The following is a 15,361-nucleotide window of genomic DNA, read 5'->3' as shown; positions in this document are numbered from 1 at the left end:
TATCCATATTGCTAATGACATTGCCCTGCTTGTCTCTTAGTGTATGAATCTGGTTTTTACCTATGCCTTGTTTCCTCTTCACTGCTTTTAGGCTACCTCTGTTCTTTAGAGCATGCTCGATTCTCTCCATATTAAACTTCCTTATGTCGGCTACCTTGCGCTTATTTATTAACTTTGATAGCTCTGTTAGTTCCATTTTGTCGGTAGGGTTATGTGCCATCATGCTTTGGCGCTTCTTAATCAGATCTTTCGTCACCTGAGATAGCTCTCCGGTATCCTGTCGAACTGTCCTACCGCCTACTTCGACTGCGCACTCTGTAATGATTGATGTCAGATTGTCGTTCATTGTATGAACATCAAGATCGTCTTCCTCAGTTAAAGCCGAATATCTGTTTTGCAGCGCTATCCTGAACTTATGTACTTTACCTCTTACAGCTAACTCGTTGATGGTCTTCCTCTTCACTAGCTTCTTCCGTTCCCTCTTCAAGTCTAAGCTAATTCGAGACCTTACCATTCTGTGGTCACTACAACGCACCTCTCCGAGGACGGCCACATCCTGAATGATGCCAGGTTTAGCGCATAGTATGAAGTCGATTTCATTTTTAGTCTCACCCTTGGGGCTCTTCCATGTCCACTTCCTGTTTTCGCGTTTGCGGAAGGTATTCATTATCCATAAATTATTTCTATCTTCGAATTTGACTAATAACTCTCCCCTGCTATTTCTAGAACCTATCCCATAGTCACCTACCACGTAGTCGTCAGCCTGCTTCTTGCCCACCTTCGCATTGAAGTCACCCATCAGTACAGTGTACTGTGATTTTTCTTTATTCATTGCCGAATCTATGTCCTCATAGAAACTTTCAATGGTCTGGTCTTCATGGCTGGATGTGGGCGCGTAGGCCTGCACCACTTTTAGCTTGTACCTCCTATTCAACCTAATTGCTATAGCTGGTACCCTCTTGTTAATACTATAGAACTCTTCTATGTTGCCAGCTATATCCTTATTAATGAGGAATCCCACACCTAGTTCTCGTCTATCCTCTAATCCGCGATAGCACAGTATGTGTCCGTCCTTTAGTACTGTATACGCCTCACCTGTCCTCCTAACTTCGCTAAGCCCTAACACATCCCATTTAATTCCTGCTAGTTCCTCGAGCAGCACTGCTAGGCTATCCTCACAAGGTAATCTTCTAGCATTAAATGTTGCCAGGTTCAGATTCCAATGGCAGCCTGACCAGGCCTGGTGACAAATTTTTAAAATTGCTCCTATTGTTGAGTAATTTCTCAGAGCTCTTATGAGACTAAAAAACTGCTATGAAAAAAAAAAATTCATGTTACACAATATGTGCCCAGGAGAAACAGCTTTGCAATGAGATCAATTCACACCTTAAAGTGCAACCAATAATAATTTTTTGAATTATTTGAATATAATACAGCATACTTATGTGTGCTAACAACTACCATTCCTTTTCAGTGTGTAGAAATTAAGATGCATAGTTTGACCCAAAGGTCTGTTACATGGAATTGAAAATAAATGTACAGGGGACATATTGCTGAAACGAATGTATTGGTGGGTCAGGTCCTAGTTTTTGAAAGGGCAGTTTGAATTACTCCTTTGTGCATCTATTAGCTTCCCTTTGTCTTTTATCCCCGTACTGCAGGTCTGCTCAGCAACATTGCAGGCTCTCTGAGCCGAATAGAAGAAAAACTGCAGTAGCATAGTGAGGCTCTCGGTAGAATTGCTGCCCGTATGAGCAACAGAATTGAAGCGGTGCCTTCAGTACTTGAAGACACGGTCAATCTTTTTCCGTTATCAAGTACAGAAGCAGTGGCCTCTTTGGAACAGCTGCTGGATCAGGCAGAAAACAGAAAGGTTTTGCAAGTTTTTCTGAATACTTTCAGTACCACATTGTTTTGAATGGGCTTTGTTTTCTAATCGGATGGCATGAAATTTCATATTTCATATTTTTCGTGTGTAATGACTATAATAAGTCATAAAATTAGACAGTATAAACCAGCAAATACTGAAGGCATTGTTTGCCTTCAGTTGCTGAACACATGTAAACTTCAAGTAACTGAGAGCCACATGTAGCAAAATGAAACCTATTGTCTTATACAAGCAAACAGTGAAGCATTCCCTAAAACCATGAGCATGCCTAAAATTTTCACTTCCTTTGTGCCACAGGGCAGTGTCTGAGTTCTGTAGACAAACATGCTCATGGCTCTACTTTGATAGTTATGCTCAAAGCTTGATATTCCTGGTTTATTCTTACAGTAAAGATTTTAACAGTATACTGAAAAACAATAACATACTATGTGCCCAATGAAGCTATTCGACCTTCAAACGGGCTGAAGAAAATAGATAACTTCTTCAGTGTTAATGCAGTGGACTGTCATGAACTTTAAGCTTGCCTGGCTCAAACTGCCATTGATTGGCACTAAAGCTTCAGTTCTCTCCATATAAAGTCTTGAAAAATTCCCCCTACTTTGAAATGTTTCTAATTCAAACTTAATTTCAGTCCTCTCAGAGTTTGAATTACTGACCCAACTAGAGATTTCATTGACACAGGAAATTTTTCAGTATGAGGTTAACCTGTTATTCATATCAAACGGCACCTAATTTCATTTTTTAGAATGCCGTGCCTCATTTAAATACGATGATTATGTTGACATTATAGCAAAACCTGTGCACAGCTTTTGCAGAAAAAATGGTTTGCACCTTAAGTTTCTTAAACTATAGCAATGATTTTTTTAGTCACTTGTCAGAAACAACTGCTGGCCATGTTTGATAATTCTAGGATACTCATAAACAAATGTTGATAATGCTGCACTTTAACTTTCTGTACCAAACTGTCTTATACAATTGGAATTTCTTCACTGTGTGCAAGGTGTATTCTAGTGATAGATCAAAGCGTTGGGTTAACTAATTACAAAGCTGGTAATGCTGGAATATGCGTAGTTAATTCATTTATGCCTTTGTCTACTGCAGTGTTCATTTCACACCTCTTCCTATCACGGATGAAGGTGATGTTGCCAGCCAAGCAGTATCTGCAGCCAGAAACACTCTTTGAATGAAGGTACGTATTTGTTCCCTCCAGTTTATATAATAAAACTGTGCTCAATGGCTGCAATGGCAGCACCTGAGTCATACTTTAGGAGGCCCGCTGGTTTTGCTATAGTGGATTGCTGCATCATTTATAGTGTTATCACATCACTGGAGCATAAACTTTGTGTTGTATTTGGTTTTTATTGTGTTAGTCATTGTCCATTTCTGATGCTTGAGCACGTGTTTGTGGAGTAAACTTGATTAAGTCATGATTAAATTTCACAGGTTATGGGTACATGCAGACTTCTTGTTACTGATACCCGATTTGAAAATTAGTTTGTACTGAGGTTTATCACACCAGTGGAGTCTCTGACAGTATATTATAGTTGCTGATGAGAGAACTAAAGATTAGCTGCGGGAGTCTAATAATAGAGCTGTAGTGAATGCAAAGGCTACAAGGAATGACCATGACCGTGATCAGGCGAATAGGCTCTCTGGAGGCATTGCTGTCGTAGTTCAGAGCGGTGTTGCAACGCATGAAATCAAGCTCCAGATGAATTATGAAGCCGTTGCAGTCACTGTCATTAGCTTTAAAACAATTACCATATGCACAGTGTATCTTCAACCACACCTCACAGTAACACTCCATTACCTAGAAGCACTTTTTAATCAGTTACCGGAGCCATATCTGGTAGTCGGAGATTTTAATGCGCACTCCCCATTTTAGGCAAGTGAACAGACAGACACTAGAGGTCGGGTTTTAGAAGATTTTATTCTGTGCAACAACGTCTGCTTGCTCAATACAGGCAAACCCACATATTACTCTTCATCCTCAGGTAAAATTAGTTGCATAGACTTGTCTTTTAGCTCTCCATCCATTTTTACCGATTTTAAGTGGGATATTCTTGATAACCAGTATGGAAGTGATCACTTTCCAGTGATAATTAACTTTTCATTACCACCATCAATAATTCCAACTAACCCATGCCGTTGGAAGCTGCACTTAGCAGACTGGCCACTATTTCAAGAAAAGGCCTGTTCGGAGAAAATATTTTCAGATGATCTTAGCATCGACGAAATAAATGAAATTATTTTTACAACATGTATAATTTCGGCTGCACGTCTAGCTATTCCGCAGTTGTCAGGAGTAGTACGGCGAAACCACAAGGTTTGGTATAACCAAGATTGCAGAGAAGCAAAAAAGAATCAAAACAAAGCCTGGGTAACTTTCCGAAGATACCCCACACACGACAACCTCATAAATTTTAAAAAGGCGAGAGCAAAAGCACGACATATCCGTCGCAATGCTGAAAAAACTTCGTGGCAAAACTACGTATCGTCAATAAATAGTTCAGTTACATCAAAACAAATGTGGGAACAAGTCCGCAAACTTAATGGCAGCCTTTCTCCCTTCACAATTCCTTTCCTAACATCTCCGGATAGACAAACAAGCATTAGCGAACAGGCCAACAAACTAGGGGAACACACTTCACCACAGTTTCGAGCTCCTCACACTACACACAATCATTTTTAAAATACAAGAACACAACTGGAAAACAACGTCTGCCGACCAGTGGCAGTGCACATCAACACAATTCCACAATTCGACTTTTCTGAGTACTTGTTTTGCTCATTGGCTTTAATGTTTTCAGTGCGGTGTTATTGTCTTAACTTCAAAGTCAGATCATTTTCTTTGAGAAGCAATTTGTTCTTAGAGAATCACACTTGTGATGTCTTTTTTCTGTCATATTCAAATTGATTTTTTCTTGGACATTATGGAATGCAACATTTAGGTAATGGATGCCCAAAGGGCATCAAAAAATTCTGATATATATGTCAACAGAACCTTACCTGAACCATGTTGTCGGTGTGATGTAGAGAAAGCAATACAAAGATTGTATTTGGCAGGAAGGTCAACTGCACGAGTCTTGTGATATACTCTGATATCAAATCTATGGGCCACAGATGGAGAATGTAAGGGAGAGGTTGAAGCTTTCAGACATTACTGCAGTTAATAAGCATGTTTGGAATCCACTGACATTAATCCCTGAGAGAACCAGCCGAAAGTAGCATATTCTAGCACTATGGAGTGCTTAGCAATGATTACTTGTTTTACACTGCATAAAATTCTGTTTGTTCACAGTAGAGGTAAGGCAACTTGCTTTGCCTGGACATACATTAGTAAAAGACAAATGAAATGCGTGTCACATCTTATATACTTCAGGTGACAACGCAGATCGACATCTTTTTTTTAATACGCAATGCTGCATCAAAATTGGCAATTTTTATTGTTCGTGTATTTTTTCCCACAGTAATCTGCCAAACTTCTGTAAATTGTTTTCTTTCTATTGTGCACTGTATTGCTATTGGTTCCTATTTAGAAGCCATCAAGCTGCAATACTCTCCCCTGCGGCCAGTGCTGACGACAGCAGGGATGCACTATTTCGAGACTTTACGCAGAAGTCACTGTGATATTTTCAAGTTTTATTTATAATGTTATAGCTTTATTTTGAACTTTTTTATTTTGTAGTCCTACAGCACAGACATAACTAAATGACAAGTATTTCCCCATTGCTCTTTTACTCACCCTATGTTAATTTGCAGTGTTTCTCTGGGGACTTACACAAACATGCTCAATTTCTGTGTCATTTTCTAACATTGCCAATTTAATGATGTACTCATTTGCTGGCACACATGCAGTTACATATGCAGGATCTATATTTATCTTTGAGAAAAAGTCTCAAGCTTAGTTTTGTTTCCATTGCATTGTATTGGATCATTTGGTTCTTATAAAGCTTTGACGTTCATGCTAGGTGTATTGTGTATCTTTCTGCATGTATTATTTGACTTGTGGCATTGTGCACCTCACTGCTGAAGTCAGGTGCAAGTGCACCACACTGCCATGCTTACTTGCTGCCATTGAGGGGCTGATCTGCTTGTGCATGTTTCACTGCATATGTTCCATTACACTGTATTAAAAAACAGTGGTTGGGGATAGCAGCTGTGTTAGCTCATGGCAGTGGTTGTCTTCACACTGTCATAACTGAAGACTACTAGGTGCTATGTGCAAAGGCTGGAGATTATCCCCGGCATGACTGCCGGCACAATATTCATTCTTGTATACAGGGCGTTTCACTTAAGAATTTATGCAATTCTTTAAAATAGTGTTTTTGAGTTAGAAGAGCACTTTTTTCAGCATAATGTTGTAAGCAGTGTAATGCATCAGAGTACAGCTAAGATGTGCTAATTAGCAGGCTGGTTAACTAATATTCAGTAGTCAACTTTTTAGCTATTTCTGTTAGGTTCCTAATTATTTAGAAGCGTATAGCCCTCTGTAAGCAATACATATCGATATCAGTTTTTAGACTTTCGGAAAAGCGGCTTCCCTCGTCGCTGTGGCTCAACAAATTTTGAATACATCCCACCGAAATCTATGCGCAGTCGAGACACTTGCAGGAAAGCAATCTCTCCAGTGCACGTAACTCGGAAGTAGCCAAAATTTGTTGGGCCACAGCTCCTAGGGTAACCACATTTTCAAAAACTTAAAAACTGATCTGGATATTACTTACAGTGGGCTATACACTTCACAATAATTAAGGAGCCTAACTGTAATAGGTAAAAAGTTAACTATTCATTATTACTTGAGCAGGTGCTAGTTAGTGCGTCTTAACAGTATTCTGATGTACTACATGGCTGACAAATCTATTTCGAAAAAAGTGCTCTTCTAACTAAAAAAGCCTATTTTAAAAATTTGCTGAAAATCTAGATGAAACACCCTGTATATAGTTATACGCTGCAATGTTAAAGGGAAGCTGAAACGGTTTTCAAATCGCATGATATGCTGTGGTCAGGAAGAAAAGACCTTGAAAATCGTGTGTAAATTTTTTCCCGATTTTGTCCACAAACAGAGCTGCAATCGCTTCATAAAAACCCGCCGCTGGCACGCCCTCGTCGCTTCAGGAAGCGCTGGGTAGGGGGACAGCAGTGAACCCACTCCAACTCATCCAGTTTGGCATTGTTTTGCAGTTTTAAAAGGCCTTCCAGAACAATTAGGCAAGCAACTATAAATAAATGAACAAACAAATGCTTTATCTCGCGCGACTCGTGTATGCGTGCCGGTGATCTGATTTAGATCTTGTTTACAGGCGTTACAAGAAGTTGGTCAAGAGAAATAAAAACAGCGCAGCAAAAAAAAGACACACGGTCAGGAGAAGACACACAGACTGTTGCCGGAAAGAAAATGGTGGCCAGGCTTTTATGCAGCAGTGGTACACAACAACGTTTCGGTGCAATTTCCTTTTCTTTTTAATTGCCACTTGCACATTCACTTACGCAAAACATATGTATCAGTCGTGATTCGGTTTTCGTGTTACCGTGGTAGGACGTGAAAGGCCTATACTGGGTTAATGAAATTTCCGGCTTGCAGGTGCTGCCATGCAATTGCTTCGCTATTACTTAGCTTCTTATCCGGCGGTGGCACCAGTTTTCTGTTCTGTAGTCTGTAGCTCAGAACGATTTCGGAATAGGTTTGCATGCGCTCGTCAAGGTTCCAACAGGCCGGCGGTTACACGGTTACCCGGAAGCAATGAATATGGGACTGCGCTGACTACCCCAGAGTCGATGAAGATATTGACAGCAGAGAAAGCTGGGAAGCCCTGCTGCACAGCGAAAAACCCGCTCGGCAGAAACAAGCCAATCCGCCTGGCGGCTGAGGTCACGAGTAGATAAAATTTCTTTGTTAGCCTTTAGTCACGGAGGCTCCGGCTCCCACCCTCCAGGCCTGTGTGCCAGTGGCGATGAGTAGTAAGGGTTCTTCATTTCCGGTGGAAATAAAAGTTGTTATCTATCCATCCACCCAGCGAAAATGTTGCGGCGTGACTTTCGCTGCCGGCGCACTCCACAGTATCTTTGGTTCCGCCGTTTTCTGAAGCTGCTGATGGCTTGAACATGCGTGGTGAAGTCAAAACTGTTCAACACTGCTTGAATTATCCATGATTTCTAAAACGTAGTCCTTAAAAGCCAGCTGAAGCAATTCGCTGCGCAGCAACACCATCGGTGCCGGTCGGAGATCTCCGTGGATGACGTCGCAACAGTCCTGGCCAATTGCGGGCAAGAGCAGCGTTCGGCGCCCTGAGGCAATGGGACGCGTTTTCGTCTAAAAAAACTGCTTTTTACGTTTATTTCCTCTCTTTTTGAATGAGATATTCTTTTTCAGCTGACTAAAAGCTATAAAATGACCTAGAGAACTCAATTTTTTCGAAAAGTGCTTCAGCTTCCCTTCAATTATACATTAAGGCAGCCATCTAATGCTGTTGCATAAACAGTGTCTGTAAGTAACAGTACACACATAAAGCATTGCTAAAATGTGCGCTTAATGTTACATGAACGGTTCTTGTTATGTTACGGTTAGCCTAATGTTTCTAGAAAGGTCTCACAAGCACAAAAGAGGAAACTAGCAAGTTTCAGGTAACGTTGCTGGTTAACATTTCATACCATTCAGGTAACATTGCCACAATGAAATGCGTTACTTGGGTTGATGATTCATTCATTGTGACTTTCCCACCCAGTAACCATATATTTTCTCATAGGTTTCTGCTGTTATTTTCTCCCGCCTTTGCTCTCTTCTGGTGTCATAATTGTGCTTTCTGCTCATGTCAAGTAGCATGCATAAGCGGGGGACTAATGAGAGCAAGCGGCTTGCAACTACTAAGTCACCCTCTTCATTTGCGAGTGGGAGAGGACAGTTTAGTATTTCCTTTCTTTTTATTTTTAGTAATGCAGCTCATTGTCTATTTCAAGATGCTACCAATGTTTGCCATCTCTTCTGTGCACCTTTTGTGTAACTATGAGTGAAATACGTGTTTTTCAAATTTACACAATTTTGAAGTGAATGCATGGAGCACAGGTATCCGAGCCTTTCAAGAAGAGCTGGAATGAGTCACTAATTTTTTTCATGCTTGAAGTTTTTTCGCTAGTGTCTGAACACTGAAAGATTTGGGGCATTTACTCATTTTTTCTCATGGCATTCTGTTGTTATGGGAGCAGCCTCATCCAGTTGCATTCTATTCTGTTTGTGGAGAAGTATAAAAAAAATGCTCAAGAAGGGATGAAATGAAGTCATAGGAATAGGTGATGTATTTTCTCTTTGTATGTTTTTCAGGTTGAAAGCCGATCTCATATTTGCTAGAGAGTACCAGTATCCACTCCAGCAGTTTGTGAATAATGTGGTATCTAATCTCTCTCCCTCTGTAGGTCCTTCTCACTTTTGCCTAATTTTGCCTATTGTTTGAGACCTTATGTATAATTAACAATGTAGAAATATCCTTGTCGCTTACAAGGCTGGCATCCATGCATGTTTTATCTACACCGAAAAGCAATTTTCAGTTGCTATGTTGGTTAGAACAATTCCATAACTGTAGGGCCTCACATTTCTGCTTTTTTATAGTTATGCATCACGCGTGTTTTTTTTTCCAAGTTTGATGTTGACACGGTTGGAAAGGCTGCATCACCGTGTATGTGAACACTAGCAGCAGCTGCAAGTTGAAACCTGTTTTGCAGGGTCTTGTTTGTTTATATGTGCTTTAGGGAAAGTGGTGCTAAAAGCAATTGTGTGCTTGCAATGTAACCTTGCACTATGGGCAGGTTGGTGCCTCTGAACTAGCAAGTAATGAATGCATGCTTCTCTTTTTGTAACAAACCATGCCATACTCTGATCAAGTCTTGCAATGACATGTGATGTTTGTAGTGTTTTTGCTCAGTTCAGCTAAAAATGCATGCCTGAAAATGCAGCTACAAGTACATGAGAAAAACATGCCTAGCTTAAAAGAGAAGAGCTGTTACTTAAGGTCTACATGACCATGGCCTTAAGCAAAGCATGGTTCTTGGATTTTGACAATATCTGGCCAGCTTTATTTCAGGTATCCTCACCTTTCATTAACTCTCCTATAGACATAGGCCAGTCAATGCATTGAGGCATACCCTTCGTTTCTAAAGAAATCTATGCTTTGTTTCCACAGGTTTGGCTGCACCTAAGCTTTGCTGCAGCTCGTCTTCTCGAACAAAATCTCAAGGAGGCAGGCAGCCGTTCCTGTGCCCTGAGTGCGGCTTTGCTACAGTGTATCCCTGCAGCTTCAAGAGAACAGAGAATCCACGCTGGAGAGCGTCCTTACCAGTGCAACCATTGCAACAAGGCCTTTATAGCTACAGAAAAGCTGGTGGAGCACTTTCGAATTCATACGGGTGAGAAGCCGTACGAGTGTGATCACTGCGGCAGGAGCTTCACACGAGGTCCACCTTGGTGGAGCACCTTCATATCCACACAGGCGAGAAGCGGTTCCGATGCCATCTGTGTCCCAAGGCTTTTGCGCAAAAAGCGGGCCTATTTCATCATGTATGATCTCACAAGGTATGAACTCTAGTATTTTTTTTACACAAGTCGATTTTTGCACAGGCTGTTTTTCAAGTTCTCCGAGTGTGCAGTTTATTCATCTAAATGCATTTGCTGTAGAAATATGCTGCAGGGTGTTCTGCCAACATTCAGTGCTGTAGTTGTCAGCAATTGTGCATTGTAAGAACCTGTCAATTTTGTCGTGATATCTTTGTTGGAAATATCAAGGAGGATATTTTGACATCAATCATTTTGATACTATCTGATATGTGGTGTAATTTCTTTAGGGAAGTGTGAGCTGTGGCAAAATTTGAAGGTGAATGACTGTAAAGAAACTTGCTTTTCCAGACATGAAATGAGATCAGCAGCATTAGCTCTGCTTGTTGGATGGCAATGTTTTGTTTTGGTTTCAGATATCTTAGCAGCAGGATATCTTGTTTGCTTGTAAGAGCAGTATGGTTAAAAAGCCAGTTTTGAAAAATCAGGCAGAGTGTGCACAGTGTGTGCCTTGAGAGCTGATGCCTTTTTTCAACGTGCTTTAGTTTTCAAAATGAGTCGAGAGAAACGTTTTTCTTCATTTCGTATTGTATACAACAATTTTTCAGGAAATGTGGCTCTGGCACTTTCTTTTTTGCTGTTGTCTTATAAATTAGAATGGGGATCTCTGTCTTGAAATGATACATTGTATTTGTTGCGGTCATTCAATTCGAAATCCAGTGATCACTGCCTTCTCATTTTTAATTGTCTATTGCACTCTATGCATTGTATCTCATCAGAGCATGCTTCAGTGTTTCAAATCGTGTTGACGTCTGCTGCTTGTACTTTACTGGTAGAAATGAAGATACAGCACTTGGTGACAGATTTTTGTTTATTTTGCTTTGAAGAGTTTTTGGTTTGCCATTACATCTTGTATTTCTCCCTCAGTGATATTTAATAGGCAGTTTTCTCTTATTTGCATAAGCAAGCCTTTGATTCTGGTAAAAACTTTCAATGCCAGTGCCTAAGTGATTGTGCAGCATTTGTTGCAGAAGTTTCGAAAGAAATCTGACAGTGGCAGCTTTTAGCGATGTCCACTTCTCTTGGTTGTTGGTTTTTCTACAATGCATGCAGTACTTTTGTACAATCATTGAGATTTTATAGCATTAAATGCATTTGAAAAAACTTGTAAATTTATTACAAAAGATATGGCAAGAAACCTAACTGCAGCAGCTTAGCATAAGGGTGCGCTAACTATATTACGAAAGGGATGGCACAAGATGACAAGCACACTTCAACAGTTCGTGTTCTTATAAGCTGCATATCAACGCAAAGTCAAAGTGCAATGAAGATGTAGAAAAAACCAAGAACACGAAAGGAAAAACAGCTTAGCGAGGATCTGACAGACGTCACATATATAGTTAGCGCGCCCCTATGCTAAAACTCACGACAAACTTTGAAGCTTCAAAAACTGTAGCATGGTCACCTTTCTGATGTGCAGTACACTGCTGTGGGTATCGGAGGCAAAAAAATGGCACTTGCACAGTGGAACTAGAAGCTGGAGTGATCTGCAAGGATGAATTTGGGATGATAACTGCTCAGTTGGGAGCAATGCCTTCTTAATGTCTCTATGACACTTGTCTGCCAACCTTTCAACAAGCACCATACAGCTGCGGGCTTTTTCATTTGATGGGTCCATTTCTTAGTGACTCCTACTGGATCTGTCTGGAACCCATTGCATCAGTGAATGTTCGGGGTGATCACATGGAAGTCCTAGTACTCCTTGTTGAGCTGTGTGCCAGATGCACTGAAACTTTTCAATACTTGCCGCGAAAGTCTAATGGAAACATATTCAAGGTGCTGCACTTCTCACTGAACTGTAATTTTTCTGATTTCATTCCTACAAATCACTTCCTCTAATGCAGCATGATCTTGATTTGGACTTCTGTGATTTCTTCCACAGTAGTGTCAATTTCTTGATGATTTAGAAGCCACTCAGTGTACTCTGCCCTTAATGACTGATTCCATGAAGTGTTACGAAAAGGCTCCAAAACTAAATGGCAAAGACGATCACACTGGACACACACATATGCTTGCCTACTACTATGTGTGCCCATTTACGTTTTAGTCTTTAACTTTAAATAATCTCAAACAAACTCACCCAACAGCACTTATGTAACGGATCTCCCAAGAGAACCTTCGGACTGAAGGAATGGACTAGGCGACAGGTGTACCCACACAGATGCACATTTAATACACCTTACATGACACAAAACTAACCAACAAAACTAACACAGACTATCAATAAACACGACCCGCCGGTAACAATGCTACTAGCGTCTACTACTAGTGTTCTACTGGTAGCGGTCAACATTCGTGCTCACGGTTGGTTCGATGCGGATGCCGCATTGTATGGGTCCAGTAGCCGGCGTCGAGATGGCGTTCGACGGGCTGAGGCTGGCGTCGATGGCTGCATCGTACAAGCTCCTGGTCTAAGTACCCATGGAGGTGATGCTGATGTTGTTGGCATTGGGGGCACCACCCAGACGGGTGGCAACAGCACTGGAGACACCCCTGGCCGTAGCAGGTGGTAGCGTCCTCCGTTGACTCCCCAGAACGGGCTCGGGAACGACCGGAAGTCTATGGTGCAAAGCCGTAGAACTCGAGCTCACCGGAGCAGTAGCCAGCGTCACTCTCTTCCAGCCGAAGTGTCCCTGACCCGCCGGAGCCTCCGCTTCTCTGTTCTTCCCTCCCGTGCCTCGCTCTTCCTCACCCGTTTATAGCCTTGGCGTTAGTCTATGTAATCCTTGTCATCGTCCTCTTCTTCTCTTTTCCACCAATCATCCTTTTCCACCTCACCGAATGCTTCTTCATCTTCTTTAGTCTTCGGTTAATCCACGTCAACCTTACCGCCAACCTCGTCGTCTTCTTCCATACTCCTTCGTTCATACTTTTATTTCAGACTCTCTATTATATGTGACAACTTGTTATTTCCTTGAGTCAGTTGCACATTTAATCAGTGCAGCACATTCTTGCGTCCCTTACCAGTTTTGAGATATTCCACAAGAGATGTTGTAGTCATGCTGGGATGTAGCAAAATAAATGGAGGCACATACAATTGAGTACATTTACCAACTGTAATCATTAAATGGTGGAAAATTAATATGGATGACTTCTTTGTCTTCCACTATCACTATAGGGTAAAGAGAGCATAGGTAGATGGGTTTTCGTTGTTCTTTTACATTATGCTTTGCACCTGCTGCTATAATTTCTCAGGATTCCTTGACTTTTGCACTCCTTTGTCCTCCCCTCTTCTCTTTCTTTTCCTCTTCCTTGTACTCTTTCTGCCATGTTGCTCAATTGCTTTCCCCTAATTTTTCCAGGTCAACCCATCCAGTCGTACCATGCCTAGTTTTGCAGCTCTCCACGTGTGGGCACACAGCCTTTCAAGCCCATAATTGCTCTCTGTCCACCTTCGCCAACCTCCAGATTCTTTTCTGCTGAGCTGGCATATTTCTTTATTACAGTTCTGCGGGCCAACCGCCTGATCCTCTTTTGTAGCTATCCTGCCTGGGCAAGATTTTCAAGTTCACGCTTCACATTCTAACACCCTTCCCACATCACAGCCTTCTACCCCACACCAGGGCTTCCTCCTTTGTGTGAGCACCCTATTTAAACTTCTCCAATGACGAACGCTTTGCCCAGATGAAGACAAGTCCTCTTGTAAAAATGTTGACAAGCACCCTAAGTGCTCCCTCTCCCCTTGTTCACTTTCTGTCGGTTTTAAGTCACACGGGACTTGACTCGCGTTTGTAATGTTAGAAAATGTGCCTTGTCTTTTTCATCTGCTTTCTCCCATTATCGTCATCCGCTATCGTGACCCTCTTTTTTCCGCCTCTTCCCCTTCCTCAGTGCAGAGTAGAAGACCAGATATTCATTTTTCCGGCTAACCTCTCTGTTTTTCTCATCAATAAACCACTTTTTTTTTGTATTGCCTATCCCTGTATGTACTTCGCTTTTTATTCTCTCATCAATAAGTGTGAACTGAACTGACCAGTGTGCTTTTCTAGGAACTTATTTTTCTTGTGTATGGGTCCATTGGGTGGCATGCTCATGCTTGGCACCGTTTCTGCCCAATATTTTGTTGCATGCCTGAAGTAGTACTCTTGCTTGTTCGTTTCAGTGTGTTATACAATTGCATCTCCTCCAGTTATCAATCAGTTATTTTTGCCCTCACTGCAGATTGAGTGTATTTTACATCCTCAGTTTGACTTTTGCACATTTCTCTCAGCCCCGCGGCGGTGGCTCAGTGGTTAGGGCGCTCGACTACTGATCCGGAGTTCCCGGGTTTGAACCCGACCGCGGCGGCTACGTTTTTATGGAGGAAAAACGCTAAGGCGCCCGTGTGCTGTGCGATGTCAGTGCACGTTAAAGATCCCCAGGTGGTCGAAATTGTTCCGGAGCCCTCCACTACGGCACCTCTCTCTTCCTTTCTTCTTTCACTCCTTCCCTCATCCCTTCCCTTACGGCGCAGTTCAGGTGTCCAACGATATATGAGACAGATACTGCGCCATTTCCTTCCCCCCCAAAAACCAAACCAACCAATTTCGCTCACTGGGCTGTGTACAACTCGCTTCCATTTAGTCATTGTTTCTGTTACCAGTTGGTGCTTCTGGAATGATTGTAATTGTATATTTTAGTAGTAGTAGTAACAAACTTTGCTTGGGACACGACACAAATTTGGTCGGCTGTCGTGTCGAGGCCAGTTTGTCCTCCATTGGAGGAGACTAGAGCCAGCTATGTTGGGAGACAGGTGGAGGGTTGGGGTAGTGTGCAGACTGTAGTTGGCAGGACATTTACACAGTTTTTAACGCAAAAGCCTTTCTTGGCTCATGAATGACGTGGACGGAAGTTGTAGCCGGAAGCTGTAGGCAGAAGTTGTAGACGGAAAT

The 15,361-nt window shown here is 41.8% G+C and overlaps 2 protein-coding genes across 2 annotated transcripts in view; one reads left to right on the top strand and one right to left on the bottom strand.

The window, feature by feature from the left end:
- LOC144106956 (uncharacterized) overlaps positions 1 to 15,361 on the bottom strand; it is a 180,150-nt gene that overhangs the window by 141,931 nt on the left and 22,858 nt on the right. The gene's annotated exons all lie outside the window — the stretch shown is intronic.
- LOC144107271 (uncharacterized) overlaps positions 3,018 to 15,361 on the top strand; it is a 29,863-nt gene continuing 17,519 nt past the window's right edge. Inside the window, exons 1-2 of the mRNA XM_077640275.1 lie at positions 3,018 to 3,077; positions 10,063 to 10,451. Of these exons, the coding sequence (XP_077496401.1) occupies positions 3,072 to 3,077; positions 10,063 to 10,451 (395 nt within the window). The 5' untranslated portion in view covers positions 3,018 to 3,071. The remainder of the gene's footprint in view (positions 3,078 to 10,062; positions 10,452 to 15,361) is intronic.

This window comes from Amblyomma americanum, chromosome 10, assembly GCF_052857255.1.
Source record: "Amblyomma americanum isolate KBUSLIRL-KWMA chromosome 10, ASM5285725v1, whole genome shotgun sequence".
Classification (NCBI taxonomy): Eukaryota; Metazoa; Arthropoda; class Arachnida; order Ixodida; family Ixodidae; genus Amblyomma; species Amblyomma americanum.
This window is presented reverse-complemented; position numbering and strand designations above follow the sequence as displayed.